Source organism: Pristis pectinata, chromosome 3, assembly GCF_009764475.1.
Source record: "Pristis pectinata isolate sPriPec2 chromosome 3, sPriPec2.1.pri, whole genome shotgun sequence".
Classification (NCBI taxonomy): Eukaryota; Metazoa; Chordata; class Chondrichthyes; order Rhinopristiformes; family Pristidae; genus Pristis; species Pristis pectinata.
Window position 1 is genome coordinate 127,247,523 of NC_067407.1, and position 15,943 is coordinate 127,263,465.

Sequence of the window (15,943 nt, forward strand, 5' to 3'; positions counted from 1 at the left end):
TGATAGGCTTTTGTTTAACCAAAGGTAATATGGGATTTGGGGAAAAGGTGGGTCTGCTGTGTTTGTTCACAAATCAACAATGCTCTCATGAAATGGGAGAACAGACTCGAGGGTAAATGGGCTAATCCTGTTCCAATATTATTATTCTGTCAATTAGGCTTGTGTTTGACTTGGAAGTGTGAATGTTCCCATGTTCTTAGTAGAACAGTTATGAGGCTGGGTGTGCCTACAAAATAGGTTTGGTGTCACGTTGTGGTACATCCCATTGACGGTAGATTCCATAGTTAGGTGGAGGAGTGCATATCAGATCCAGTGGCAGGCGTGCTTCTTAAGTAGGCTGGTCTCCCTTAGATGGTATTGACCTTTTGTTGCAACTTATCCCCTTCAGACAGGTGGTGAGTTATTTCATCATGTTCGTAGAGCAATTTCAAGGGAAAAGGTGGTGAGCCATTAATTGCACATCACTTCTCCTCTTGTAGTGATGGTGTTGATATGGCAGACTCATTTGAGGTTCTAATCTATGGTGTTTCACTGCCACCTGTGATGTGGACAGCACTGATGATGTTTCCCTCTGATCCAAGGACCAAAAGGGAATGAAGCGTAGTGTGGGTTTCTGTCCTAATCATTGTCCAGTGACAACTGCATCCACTTTTCCACCTGCCCATGGATAAAGGGAAGTGCCTTAGTGTGTGTGTTGAAGAAGTTAAGATTAGGCTCAGCTTCAGTACTCCTTCAGTACTTGATAGCTCTTGCCCTCTTGGCTCATCTGAGCAGGGTGTTTGCTTCAGTAAATGACGTATCTCAATCTGGGCCAGGGCTAGAGAGGGTGTGAAAAATAGTGAAGAAAGTTGTAAATTAACATCCCAATCCATACAAATAAAATGGATGCACCTTGTTGCATCCCGATTACTGAGCTGTCTGCCTGTATGGCCTTGAGTAGTGACGGTTGTTGTTCCATTTGCAGATAGCAACTTCTTGCTGCAGCAATTGTTCGAGGGGAACTTTGAAGGGATTCTGTTGAATCCAAAGATTCAGGAAATTTTCTCTACTCAAATCACTGATGAAGAAATTATTGACATTTATTTGGAAAATCAGATCCTGGCATATCTCAATGGTCCATCAGAAGATAAAGTTGAAAGGTGAGTTTAAAATTACATTTTTCAACTTTTTTCATATCAATTTTTCCATAAACATAATATGATGCGACTAGAAGAATCCCTTTTGGCACATTCTGCTTTTGCCTGATCTTTGGTAAAGGTATCAAGTTAGTCCCTTAAACTTTCCCTTCCCTGCATTTCTTACTCAAACTACATAATGTAAAAAAACATTTTGGAATGCCTTTCTCCTAATGTAACAGAGAAAGCAGTCACCCAGGAATGAGAATAACTTCCTTCAATTCCAGTTCTGTGGTGTTTTTAGGGAGTTGATGAGGCCAGCGTAACTGACTCTGCCACCGGTGGAGCAGGAGATGCTTGATGGGTGGGTTGGTGTTTTGGGAAGTGGTGCGCTCCACTTGCTCTGGGGTACTATGTGGGTCTGTCAAATGGACTTAAGGTTCTCTATGCTACTCCAATATGCTCCATTTTGAGCAGTCATGGGTCAGGGATTCCCACAAGTCAGTGAGGAAGTTGCATCATTGTCCACCTCAAAGGAAAAGAAACAGCTTCACAGGGATAGAGAAACCATAGCCAACAAACACCGTTTTTTTTAATTGAGTAGTCCAGCTCCACTGGGCCTTCAAGTGGTAGACAGACACAGGAATTCCATATTTTTGAAGTCCGGAGAAAATTTGTTGGAGTGTGTGTGACCTTTCTTGTATCAAAGTATTGCTGCACTCTGTCATTTGTGCTATCTCTGCCAATAGGATTTTCCCAGCTAAGTAGTCATCGCTTCTTAATCCAACTCATATGACATTGTCAGAAACGACCAAAGCACTCTATGTACAATTAAGATTTTCATATGTATTAGACAGCACGCCGCCACTCTGGATGTGGAGCAGAGAGTTCAAATTTAGCACCAAGTAATTTATGTGATTGTCCCCTTTCTTGCTGTCTACATCAATAGAGTGAGTTAGTTGGTCTGAACCTCTTGGCGCCAAATGCACTGTTCCAAACTATTCACAAGTGAAAGGATGATTGGAAAGTTAAAATGTATTCATTCTTTTGGCTTATCTGGTACATGTTCTAATGTAATAAAAAAAAGTAGCCACTGAGGTTGATTTCTTCTCACGGAATTCTGGTAAATGATTGAAAGTTGCACTTCCATAATTTGAGATTGAACATTTAAAACATCCAAACATCTTGATGGAAAGATCCAAAAGTTGGAATGATACATGTTTAACCCACTTTCTTTCTTTCATTGCAGACAACTGGTGGTGTTCTTGCTGGGCGTTGGCAGCTTGCAGCTGTTTGTGCAGAGTAACTGGACCGGACCTCCTGTTCAGATTCAGCCAGAGGATATTTTACCTGCATTAATGAAAGGGAACTTTGCTGTGGTAAGCGGGCATGTGCACAAATCTGCAATGGCTGTTGTTTGCCCATTTACATTTACCGTTAGAATTGATATTAGTTATACTCTTCTTAATTACCGCCAAAGTCTTGCATTGTGGCCTGTAAAAAGCTATAACTGTCGATCAGGAAGATGTGAAAACATATACTTACGTTGAAGAGAATGATTTATTTGGACTGCATTTGGAAAGGCAAGAACTGATTAGGGATAATCAGCATGGCTTTGTGCATGGGAAGTCATGTCTCTCGAATTTGATTGGGAATTTTGAAGAGGTGACCAGGAGGATTAATGAGGGCAGGGCAGTAGATATCGTCTACACAGACTTTTGACAAGGTCTCATTTGGTAGGCTCTTTGCAAGGTTGGATCACATGGGATCCAGGGTGAGCTTGCCAGTTGGATACAAAATTGGCTTGGTGGAAGGAGTCAGAGGGTGGTAGTGGAGGGTTATTTTCAGAATGGAGGCCTGTGATCAGTGGTGTGCTGCAGGGATTAGTGCTGGGTCTACAGTTGTTTGTCATCTATTTTAATGAGAATGTAGTTGGCATGCTTAGTAAGTTCGTGGATGACCTCAAAATTGGTGGTATAGTGGACAGTGAAGAAGGTTATCTAAGATTACAACAGGATCTAGATCAACTGTGAAAGATGGTCATGGAATGGCAGATGAAATTTTTACTTGGACAAGTACGAAGTATTGCATTTTGATAATTTAAACCAGGGTAAGACATGCACCATAAAGGGCAAGGCTCTGGAAAATGTCGTAGAACAGAGAGATCCAGGGGTACACGTACATTGTTCCCTGAAAGTGGCAACACAGGTAGACAGTGGTGAAGAAGGCGCTTGGCACACTTGCCTTCATTGGTCAGGGCATTGAGTACAAGAGTTGGGATGTCATGTTACAGCTGTAAAAGACATTATAGAGGTTTATATGAGACCACAGTTGGAGTAATGTGCGCAGCTCTGGTTGCCTAGCTATAGGAAAGATGTTATTAAGCTGGAAAGGGTGAAGAAAAGGTTCACAAGGATTTTGCTGGGACTGAAGGGCTTGAGTTATAAGGAGAAACTGGATAGGCTGGGGCTTTCTTCCCTGGAGCATAGAAGGCTGAGGGGTTTCCTTATAGAGGTATATAAAGTCATGAGAGCATAGTTAAGGTGAATGATCACAGTCTTTTTCCCCAGGGTGGTGGAGTCTAAAACCAGAAGGCATAGATTTAAGGTGAGAAGGGAAAAATTTAAAGAGGACACGAAGGGCGAGTTTTTCCAGACACAGGATGGTGGGTATATGGATAGAGCTGCCAGAGGAAGTGATAGATGCAGGACAATTACAGCATTTAGAAGACATTTGGACAGGTACGTGGATGAGAAAGGTTTAGAGGGATATTGGCCAAATGCAGGGAAATGGGACTAGCTCAGTTAGGCAACTTAGTTGGCATGGATGAGTTGGACGCAAGCCTGGTTCCATGCTGTATAACTCTGTGACTATGAACTGATCATTTTGGATCAATTTGTATTTGTTAATTAAATTTGGAATATCTTTCTCATCAGATTGTCTAGAGTGAGTTAGTTGGTATAAAAACAGAAAAGGCTGGGGATACTCGACAGATGAGGCAGCATCCGTGGAGAGAGGAAAAAAGTTAATGTTTTGGATTGATGACCTATCACAACCATTTGTTGTATCTGGGGGAATTGAAGACACAGTAAATTGATGTTCACTCTTCTCTGAAGCTGAAGTTCTCTTCACCTTACATTTAGAACTCCTCCCTACTCTGGAGACTAACTTCTCATTTACACCAAACTTGTATTTAATTCCCTTTGAAGATTACTTGAAGATAATTTTCAAATAGTGAAACGGAGCTTAGATACATGTGAAAGAAAACTGATTTTGGCCAAGGAGAAAATCACTGAACCCTTCATATGTTAACACTCCCTCCTGATATCAAATTGTATTTAGAAAAACATTACTTTTACTTTTGCTTGTATGCCTTATAGTTTGCGCCAAACTTTCATTTATTGAATAAGGGTGCTTACTTTATACCTGTTTGAAGTTTTTGTGGTTTTATTTTTCCCCAAAAGTATTAAAGAGGAAGAAAAACTTGAAATGGCTAATCTATTTGTCCTTCATTCAGGGTGAAAATTGTATCGTAGAATCCGAGTTATACAGCATGGAAATAGGCCCTTCGGCCCAATTCGTCCATGCTGACCAAAGTGTCTTCTGAGCTGATCCCACGCCTACATTTGGCCCATTTCCCTCTAAACATTTCCTATCCATGTACCCGTCCGAAAGTTTTTAAGATGTTGTAAGTGTACCTGCCTCTACTGCTTCCTCTGGCAGTATAATTTTTATAAACCTCTATAAGGTCACCCCTTAGCCTCCTTTTCTTCAGGAACAATTGTTCCAACCCATCCAGTCTCTCCTTAATACTCAAGACCTCCATGACAGGTAACATCCTTATGAATCTGTTCTGCACTCTCTCTAGCTTAATCACATCCTTCCTGTAGTATGGTGACCAGAACTGCTCACAATATTCCAGGTGTGGTCTCAGCAATGTCTTCTATAGCTGTAACACAACATCCAGCTCTTGTGCTCAGTGCCCTGTCCAATGAAGGCAAATGTTCCAAATGCCTTCTTCATTGCTTTGTCTACCTGTGTCGCTACTTTAAGGGAACTATGTACTTGTACCCCTAGGTGTTCTAAGACATTCCCCAGGGACCTGTCATTTACTGTGTATGTCTGGCCCTCATTTAACTTCCTAAAATGCATCGCTTTGCACTTGTCCGAGTTAAATTCCATCACCATTCCTTTACTCACTTTCCCAGTTGATCTTGCTCCTGTTGTAGCCTCAGACAACCTTCTTCAATGTGCACCACACCACCAATGTTGGTGTCATTCGTAAATCCTGCCAACCACATCCTCATCCAAATTGTTAATATGTATGACAAACAACAGCAGACCCACCACTGTTCATAGGCCTGTAATCTGAAAAACATCCCTCTATTACTGCCCTCTATCTCCTTCCACCAAGAAAAGTTGGTAATGTTTTTATGTGAATATTTCAGAACAGAGTGAAAGGAATGAAAATAGCATTTATGAAAAATTCTTGAACAGAAAACTCTAGATCCCTCATTTGATTTCCTTAACAAATGTCCATGCAAAATTGGTTTTAAAGGCACTCCACAGAATAGCCTCAATCACCTCCCAGAGCTGTATGAATGGCCTGGCTTTGTCATCACAAGCAGTAGTCATCAATAATAGAGTCCAACTTGAACAGACAGCGCAGCAGCATGGAAGACTATTTCTGGAAATGGAAGCTTAAGCCATATCTCTACAGAACAAGAGGACCTTGAAAGTGACTTATTGTGATGATATTGTGACATGAACTTGCCTTGATGCTGGACCATCCACTAACCTTCCATGTAACCTGAAGGAGAAGCTGCCAAGATGAACATGTACTGACCTGGTCCAGAAATTGGCTATGTCAAGCTAGGTCCTTGGACATCAACAGTGACTCTTACTGACTCCATAGCCCCAGTACTCTGCGCTGGTATGGACCAGAAGAATCCATACCTGTCTTGTCAATGTCGAACTGAACAGTGCCTTACTGGGAATCTTCATCAAACACGTAGTACCCAGCTGACTCAATTTATTTCTCTTCAGCTGAGTCCACTAAACAGAAGACATGCATCTTCCCATCCAGCAGGATGTCAGTGATGTTTCCTTGACACCTCTGGATCATGCCACCCTTTTTGACCTTTCTCCAGGTGAAGCTAAGAAAGCTGAAAGGCATTCAGAAGTATAGCATACTAATAGCTTATGAAAGACCTAGCATAGAAGAACCTTGGCCTCAGAAATTCATGGGAACCTTAAATGGAACTGCATAAAGTACTGCAGATGTGAATATTTGATACACAAGTGAAAATTCACAATTGTACAGCTTGTGACTGATCACCTAGAGCAGACATTAGATCTGCAGCAAGCAATGCCTGATGTGTCACAGACATTACAGCAAACCTTTTTGCTACTCCCAGCAATATTATCTAGCTTAACCACAGGAATGTAATATAAAATTGTTTCTCTCCACTTGCAACAACCATGAGAATGAAAGAAGAGCACTCTGGAAGTCAGTTATAAACATTCATTACTAGGTGCAACCAATTAGCACATCTTTGTTCGTAATAAGAAGCTTCTTATTGCATGTGATTTATAAAACTTTTTCTAATTATTTTTTGTTAAGAGTGAACAAAATACTTGGTCTATAGATTCTGCCCTGCTAAAAGATACACAAACTATTAGGTCCATTACATTTCTAACATGGTGTATTTTGATAAAAGGTGAGAAGAGATTACAAGATTAGGTTATTTTCTGCCCAGTCAGTCACTACACAGCTGCAACCATTATCTCTATGGTTTCAACACAGTGCTCATTTTTTTCACGTTCTTTATAAGTTATAAATATTACTTGCAATGTCTGCATTTAAAGAACATTGCTGACTGCACTTGAGAGAATGGGAGGGGGCCATTTTTGTGAATTGTTGGTGTCTCTGTAGTACTCAACATTGCAGAAGAATAAAAGATTAAATATTTTGCTAAGTTTTAAACTTGCTCCATCCACACTCTGCGATAAGTAGGAACAGACAGGATTACATCTGAATACAACAGTTTTTTTGCTGGAGGCTGCAAACTGATGCATAAAAAACTTACTCAGAATGTAACTTTAAAATGGCAAACATACTTGGCAAAATTCCAGGACTATGAAATATAAATGCAAATTAATTCATTAAAAATCACTTCTTGCAGTATGACCAGTATTAAGTAGAATTGCAAAAGATTGAGCAAGTATGTGACCCAAATATTTAATGCAACATTAAAATGCACTGTTCTCAGCAGAAGATTTTCAAGGCTTTGTGTTGCACCATGCTTTATGTTTAATTTATAATTGTTTATACATTATAAATTTAAGTGCAGTTCCATGAGTTATTGTATCCATTGAAAACTTAAGAAATATGGGTGAATGTTAGCAGACTCAAAATGTCACATTTTGTTTATGTCTGTCCTCACCAAGCCCCATGTACACACATGCTTTAAGAGAGCTCTATTGACAATGAACTAGAAATAGAAATCCCAGCAGGTTTCTAACCTCCTCCCCAAGCTTGGTGATATTGGAACCATTTGTAGGCCTCGCAAGCCTCCTGAGATCACTCCACACAAACAGATTAGGATTGGATATGAATCTTCCTGGTCTGTGTAGCCAACTCCTAGGCACTGCATTTCTGCTCAGCCACTTAAATTTTGGAGAAATTTAAATCCAGGTTTCATGTTTTTCTGGGACTAAAATTAGTAACTGGAAATGTTTGGTGTACTCTTTCACAGAGGTGCTGAATGTTACCAGCTGTACTCTCGACTCGATATGTTGACTGTCCATTTCCCTCCATGGATGCTGCCTGATCCACTGAGTTCCTCCAGTGTCTTGTGTGTGCCTCCTGGAAACAGTCTGTAGCACCATACCTTGACAACCATGATCAATGATGAAATGCTGGAAAGACTTTCCTGGGAACCACTTCTCAGCAAAGCAGACATTTATATTGAAATTTACCATCATCTTCAATGCACTTACATAGCCTTTGTTCGTATGAGGAAAAGAGTTTTGGAAGACCAAGAACTCAAACACAATACCAAGCTCGTGGTCCACTGCGTAGCAAAGATTCCACCCTCCTTTTGCTTCTGAGACATGGACAAACCAACAACAGGCACTAGAGGAGTACTACCAATGCTGTCTCCACACAATCCTCCAAATCTATTGACTGGATAAATGATCATACTCCAGTGGATGAGCCATATTGTCCACATAGCTGACGCCAGACTACTGAAACAAGAAGTTGCCTTTAAATTCCCTCACAGCAAAAGATTTCCAGAAGGACAGAGAAAATGGTTTGAGGGCATTGTTAAAGTCTCCTTGAAAAAAATATAATATCCTCTTCATTTCATGGAAATCCATGGCCCAAGACGACTCAAAAGGAAGAAGGAGCAATGAACACTATGAATCTGTATGATAGGAATATGCAGCAACGTGCACAATTGTGGAAGAAGCACACAACTTCCCAAACAACCCATCTGCCTGCTTTTCCAGCACTAAATCGCCCCATCTACAGCAGAGTCCGTGGTTTTTGTCTTGGACTCTTCAGCTATGTTGGAATAAACTGGAGTGGAAGCAAGTTGTCTTGGTCTGCAGGAACTGCCAAAGAGGAAATGTGCATAAAATGGCATAGGAAATGTGTATGTTGAGAGAGAGGAATTATGCAAGTAATCTATTAAAATAGTGTTTGAAAGCCAAAGTTGCATGTACAGCTTTCCTGATATGTTTCCTATCAGTGACATCAGGGAGGCTACAGAATAAGCATTTGACGCTGATGCAGGCAGGGTATATGAAGTTGGGAGATATTGGGGACTTGCTCCTCGGATGCAAATCAATTGTATGCTCACCATTTGGGGAACCCCGGGTCATATTGTATAGTCTTGTGATGGATCTCGTTGGTCTCCCAACATGATTCATTATCAGCTTGTCCCCATATGCTAAGTCTTACAACAATTTGGGTTTGCTTGAAGAGCAGAAAAAAAATGTTATCTTCATCAAGCATTCAAACTCTGGCAGTCCTTGGTATTGATTGTAATGACTAAGTGAATAACTGCCTCATTTTTTAATAAGATTTTATGCCTTAATTAGCATAAAACGTGACCAAAGTAAATGATGTACAGGCTGCAATATAAACTGATTTTATTCCACAGCAATAGCATCTTGCCAAAGCTCCAAAATTGAATGCATTAATAAAAACATGGGATTAACTGTCTTTACAACATTCTGAATAAACTGTTTGAAAATTATTGTTTCACCTAGTTGAAGTTGTTTCCGATTTGTTGGTGCATGGCACTGTTCTCAAACAATCGCTATTTGCGGGTAAGTATAGGATTGTTATTTGATGAAAGCAAATGTCATAAGTAGGCTTAATTTACCCATATCCAGTGTCCAAAACATGCACTAGAATGGCTGCTCTCTGACTGATTAAAGACAAGTGAGGCCTATTTGTATGTCCCAAATAAGGTGGTATTGGTATTTGTTTATTATTGTCACTTGTACCGAGGTACAGTGAAAAGCTTGTCTTACAAACCGATCGTACAGGTCAATTCGTTACAGAGTGCAGTTACCTTGAGTCAGTACAGAGTGCATTGATGTAGTACAGGTAAAAACAATAACAGTACAGAGTAAAGTGTCACAGCTACAGAGTAAAGTGTCACAGCTACAGAGAAAGTGCAGTGCAATAAGGTGCGAGGTCATAACAAGGTAGATCGTGAGGTCATAGTCCGTCTCATTATATAAGGGAACCGTTCAATAGTCTTATCACAGTGGGGTAGAAGCTGTCCTTAAGTCTGGTGGTACGTGCCCTCAAGTTCCTGTATCTTCTACCCGATGGAAGAGGAGAGAAGAGAGAATGTCCTGGGTGGGTGAGGTCTTTGATTATGCTGGCTGCTACACCAAGACAACGAGAGGTAAAGACAGAGTCCAAGGAGGGGAGGCTGGTGTCTGTGATGCGCTGGGCTGTGTCCACACTCTCTGCAGCTTCTTGCGGTCCTGGGCAGAGCAGTTGCCGTACCAAGCCGTGATACATCCAGATAGGATGCTTTCTATGGTGCATTGGTAAAAGTTGGTGAGAGTCAAAGGGGACAAACCAAATTTCTTTAGCCTCCTGAGGAAGTAGAGGCGCTGGTGAGCTTTCTTGGCCATGGCATCTATGTGATTTGACCAGGACAGGTGATGTTCACTCCCAGGAACTTGAAGCTCTCAACCCTCTCGACCTCAGCACCATTGATGTAGACAGGTGCATGTACACCGCCCCCTTTCCTGAAGTCAACGACCAGCTCTTTTGTTGACATTGAGGGAAAGGTGATCTGAATTGGTCGATCCAGATACAATTGAATGGGGATTTACTGTGATGGGGATGATGTTTTCCCCTGACTGACGTGTTTGCACATTGATTAGTCATTCTGTGACATTCTGAAATGCATGGTGGTTCTATCTTTTCTCAATGGGTTATTCTTCATACAGCTACAAGTTCAGTGGGAAGCTGGAAAAACTAGTTATATTTCTGCGTTGTTCAGGCTGATTGAATAGTTCAGGTATAGAGTTGAGAAGGAACTCCCAGCTGAGCAATGGTTAATGGACACCCACAATTTTCAGGAAGGGAGGGTAATCATGACTAATACATTTTTTTTGTTGTTTCATTTCAGCCTAAAAACTTACAAGTCACTTTATTGAATAGTTTGGTTTTGGACGGGGAAACAATTTACAACCTCCTTTCCAACCCCATCCTACTGACATTGGCCAGGACAATCCTGGTGAACTGCAGGGGTAAACTGGATCTTTTCCAGGTAAGGGTACATCAGTCTTTGATTCACACAAATAACAAGCTTGTTTAGTCCATTACACTTTAGTTCAGGTTTATAATGCTGGTCCAGTTCCAACAGTTTTGGTGTTTTGTCTTTAATGTGATTTTTTTTCTCTATATGAATTTTCAAAAAACTGGGACTTTGAGACATTTGGTAAGTCATAGTTCACTACAGTACTATTTGCAGAGGCACTGATTACCTGGGTTTGAACTCTCATTTTATCTGTGTGGTTTCAGGATGAATTCAACAGAAATGAATGTAATAAATAAGAATGCTCTGAATCATTGCCAACTTTTGTTATGGACTGGTCAGGACCAGCCAAACATTAATCTGACTAAATTTGACCTGGTTCTCAGGGAATGCTAGCTTACAGTATTATATGTCACTGCAGCAACTTCCATTTATATCATATAGAGAAACTCTCAACCAGTGTTCATTGACATATAATTTGACACTCAGGAAAGGTGGACACTTTAGGATAAAGAGGAGGAGGCAACAGAGTAGATAACAGAGAGAAACGTTACTCAGTTTGATTATGGCTGATTCAGTGCATTGAAAGGTGAAAATTTGACTGGGGAAATTCCAACATAAAGCTGCAGGATGGATGGGTATTGACACTGGAATTGACAATATTGCAGACTTTGGAGAGAAAAGAGAGATTGGAAGTCAGGGCAATAATTTGCAGGACAGAACAGTGGAGGATTCTTTGGGAAAGAGATCAATAATGTTGGTTTTAAAGGAATGCAGACAGTAATTGAGAAACAAATGTTTGTACTCTCAGATAACATGAGGCAGGAAAGGAAATTAGATGATCTCTTTAGTATGAATGAAATAGTGAGCTGGAGCTGAGTCACATGGATGATATGAGCTTGGAGAAGGCTTGAGGGCTGATTGGAGCGAGGCTAAATAGACACTGAAATTAGGGCAAAAGAACCGCGTAAAGCTTGGTGGGCAACAGCAAATGGCATTCTGTGACAGTGATGAGTCACGTCACCAGAAATATTTGGGATTTGGAAAACAGTAATGAAGCTGGATTTATTGCCTGTGTCCAGCTTATCTGAGAAGGCGCTCTCACCCTGCAGTCGTGTGGGTAGGGTAACAAGTTTGACCTAGGTTACCAAATTAATCTAATTTACAATGTTTATGATGGATGGATTTGTTACACATTATTAGACTACACATTATTAGACTTGTTTTCATCACAGGGGCTGTACTCTTCATTTGCTAATCTTGTTGTCAGTGCATATCCTGTACCATGCTAGATACTCCAAATTGAACATGGCGACTAGATCATTATTTTGTGAGTGTGAGACCTTCTTTATATAAAAAAAATTATGTATTATCATTGTACCCTTTCTTGGGCTGCCACTTACCACTTGTAACTATTGGATCAGTGAATGATCTGATTGTAATGTGAAGCTGTAATTGGGAGGTATGAATTCAGTTCTTCTTGATCCTCATTTCCTGTCACCTCCAATGAAGATCACTGTTAAATATGGGCATTTATATTTTCAGATGACTTTTAGAGATGGAGATTTTATTGCGGATGTGAGTTTTGGGAGGGTGATGAAGCTGCCTCTCAGCTGTGTAGCCGAAGTAGTTAGAAAATACACGCAATCAGTGGAATAATTGCAGGGCAGAAACCTAATTTTGAACATGTCCAAAGCTGCCTAAAACTCTTGATCTGATTAGTACCTTTTATTGACTCCCAAGTATCCTTTGCTTTGAATTTACTTGCTTGAAGCATCTTGCTGTGCTATTTGATCTGTGACCAGCAGGGGTTGTGCTTGCTTCACCTGCTGCTATGTGTGGGACACATACTGGCTGTTTCTACATTTCTATCACTACTGCCACCTACTGAAGAATTGCCTCTGCTGTATTTGTCCATACCATTTCAGTTAATCTAACTCGACATTCAAAAAAAACTTTTCATAAATTGACTGAAATTACATTTCAGAAACAAAGGAAATAACATATCAGGAATGTAAATACTAATACAACACACAGGGAAGCAGGAGGAACTCAGTGGGCCAGGCAGATTCCAAAGAGGGAAATGGACAGTCGACATTTTGGGTTGAAGCCCTTTATCAATTCCTCCAGCTCCTTTGTGTGTTGCTCCAGATTTCCACCATCTGCAGCATCTTGTGTCTCTGTAAATACTAGTGGATGATTTTTAAACAGATTAATATTTTTCTTCAAATGTTGTTATCCTAGAAACTATTAAACTCAGTTTTTCCTTCTGAATGTCAATGACACCTGGACTATTTGTTATAACAATTAACCAAGGCAACTTATTATTTACATAAAATTATTTTTTTTTATATGATACTCCTCTCCAAGGAAAGTAATAGTGTGTTGATTCCTTCACCTGTGGGACAAGGATTCAGATTCATTCCAGACTGATGGGACGAAAGATTCCTCTGTCTGCAGCTATGGGAGTTCTAGGTGAAATTAGGTCAAACGTTCTCAGTCTAGTTCCAAATCTGTTCACCTATCATTCTTTTGTTTGCTGACCTACATTGGCTCTTGGTCACCAGTGTTTAGTTTCTTTTTAACTCTCAGTCTTTGCGTTTGTGTTCTTCTGTGGTAACTTCCTTCCCTATCACGGTTACTTCTTCCAGTCCCACAATCCTCCAAGAACCCGTGTTCTTCCAGTTCTGGCTTACTAAATCTTTTTATTCCTGTATCATTGGTGATTGTGCCCTAAACAGCCTGGTTCTGGTATTTGGAGCAACATCTGGAGGAACTCAGTGGTTTGAGCAGCATCTGCAGGGAGGAAAGAAATTGTCGACTTGATGTAGGATTTCAACCTGAAACATTCCCCCCACAGATGCTGCTCGACCTGCTGAGTTCCTCCAGCAGATTCCAGCATCTGTGGTCTCTTATGTCACTGAAATTTTTTGTCTCTCTTCTATTTAAAGAATCTTTAATTTTAATACCTATACATTAAATTAAGAATGTAGTCACCTGATATCTTTTATGTCACTTAATGTCATATTGTTTTCAGTAATGCTCCTGTGAAACACCATGGGACATAATCACTACTTTAAACATGCTGCATTAAAGCAAACTGTGGTAACCCATACACTGAGGAAAGGATTTGATAACCCTGATCTAGAGAAGATATTTCCACTTGTGGGAGAGTGCAGAAGTAGGTAAGCTGTTACAGTAGATGTGGTCCAACTGTTTCAAAGGCGACAGTTGCAATCAGAGAAAGTCATCAATCTGAAGTGTTAACTCTGTTTGCTCATGTTAACTCATGCACAGATGCTGGCTGACTTGTGGATTATCTCCAGCGTTTTTCTCTGTTTGTTTTAGATTTCCATCATCTGCAATTTTGTTTTTCACTGACAGAAGCCATGGAGATAGAAATACATCAGTGTGCTGCAATTGGCATTTCTCCTCTGCAGCTGGGACTGAGATATTAGGGAAGAATTATTCTGCACTAGGTTCTGTGACCTGGAGCTTCCAGATTTTGTATCTCTGGGAAGGTTTCAATTCTCCAACGTTACCTGTGGATGGGAATGTGTCGTCCTGTATGTTTAGGGTGATTTCAGCTATCAGAGTTCTACACATTTTACATCTTTTAATATCATAAAATATTTCAATGTTCTAGTGCCAATTAGCTGAAAGAAATTCAGAATAACTTATTCTGAATTATAACCAAAGGTGCTTCAAGTGGTGAAGGTGACTGCAAGGGACAGCAAGCAATAGATGCAATGGGGAATGCAACTAAAACCATTGTTGAAGAGGGAGATTTGGTGAGGTGGTGAAAGAAGTGGTTTAAGTTGAGCTCTATTGGTGTTGGGCTAAGATGGCTGAAACTTTTGCATCTGGCAGTTGGGACATTGGGGGTGGACTTGGGAGTAAGTGGTGGATGTGTATTGGTGCTGAGTGGAGTAGGTGCAAGAGGGTCTGAATATGAAGAACAGACTGACCTGTAGGGCTTGAGGGGATTGGGGCAGTAAAGAAAGGGAAGATTTTGCAAGAACCTAGTTGAGGATGGAATTTTGAATTGGGGTATGGAGAGTCACTGAAGGTTAACAAGATATAGAAGGGCAGTTGAAAATTGTAAGCTGGAATGACAACTGTCACAAACCAGCAACAAAAGAAACACACTGAGCATGATTCAGTGTTAAAAACTATTTTATTAATCACTACTTATGATAATACGTAAAATAAAAGTAAAAATGTTAGTATGTTAGAATTCAAAAAAAATGTTAAACCTTGAACATTAACCCCAAAACTAAACTCTTTGTGTGTGTGTGTGACAAAGTCCAAAACTCCCAGTTCCGGAATGGTTCTTAAAGTTCAGTTCCGCAAGCCATAAGGTGAAACGTGAGCAAGGGCTTCTTCAACAACCACCGTTGTCTGAAGATAAGATGTAGATGTAGAAAAACATAGAGAAAGTACATACGAAATCCAAATGTTCCACGATGGAACCCAAACGACACTTCAGTGTTTACTCGGTAGTGACTGCCTCACCCCGAAAAGCATCCGAACCGTGGTCGTCCACACACAAATACCTGTTTCCTTCTACAGGTCAGCAACAAAGTGAACTCCACCGGATTACTTCCAACTTCCATACATGGATTTCAGTGGCAAACACAGTTATTGTTTCTCATCCATCGATAGAGAAAACAAGCAGGCTGGTGTCTCTCTCCCTTCTCTCTCTCTCTCCTTCTTCTTCTTCTTCTGACTTCTTCAACAACGTCATTACGTCCTTTATCTTCTATTGACGTAAGCACGCCCCACACACACATACACACACACTCTCTATCTTAAGGGGACTTTCACTGAGTCCATAACACAACATTTGAGTTCTACTTTTGTAGCTAATGTGAGGTGGAGCTTAGGAAGATGTTTCAAAATAGTTATCTCTGGAGGTGTTGAAGGAATGCGGTGGGGTTTTGGTATCAGTAAACTGGTAGTGGACTGTGTTTATAGAGGTGGAATTAAGCAACAGTGACTAGATTTATATAACAAATTCGACATGGTAGA

The 15,943-nt window shown here is 40.5% G+C and overlaps 1 protein-coding gene across 1 annotated transcript in view; it reads left to right on the forward strand.

The window, feature by feature from the left end:
• Positions 1-15,943, forward strand: part of ttc27 (tetratricopeptide repeat domain 27) — a 175,542-nt gene that overhangs the window by 14,250 nt on the left and 145,349 nt on the right. Inside the window, exons 2-4 of the mRNA XM_052011316.1 lie at positions 965-1,139; positions 2,365-2,494; positions 10,784-10,924. Coding sequence (XP_051867276.1) covers positions 965-1,139; positions 2,365-2,494; positions 10,784-10,924 — 446 coding nt within the window. The remainder of the gene's footprint in view (positions 1-964; positions 1,140-2,364; positions 2,495-10,783; positions 10,925-15,943) is intronic.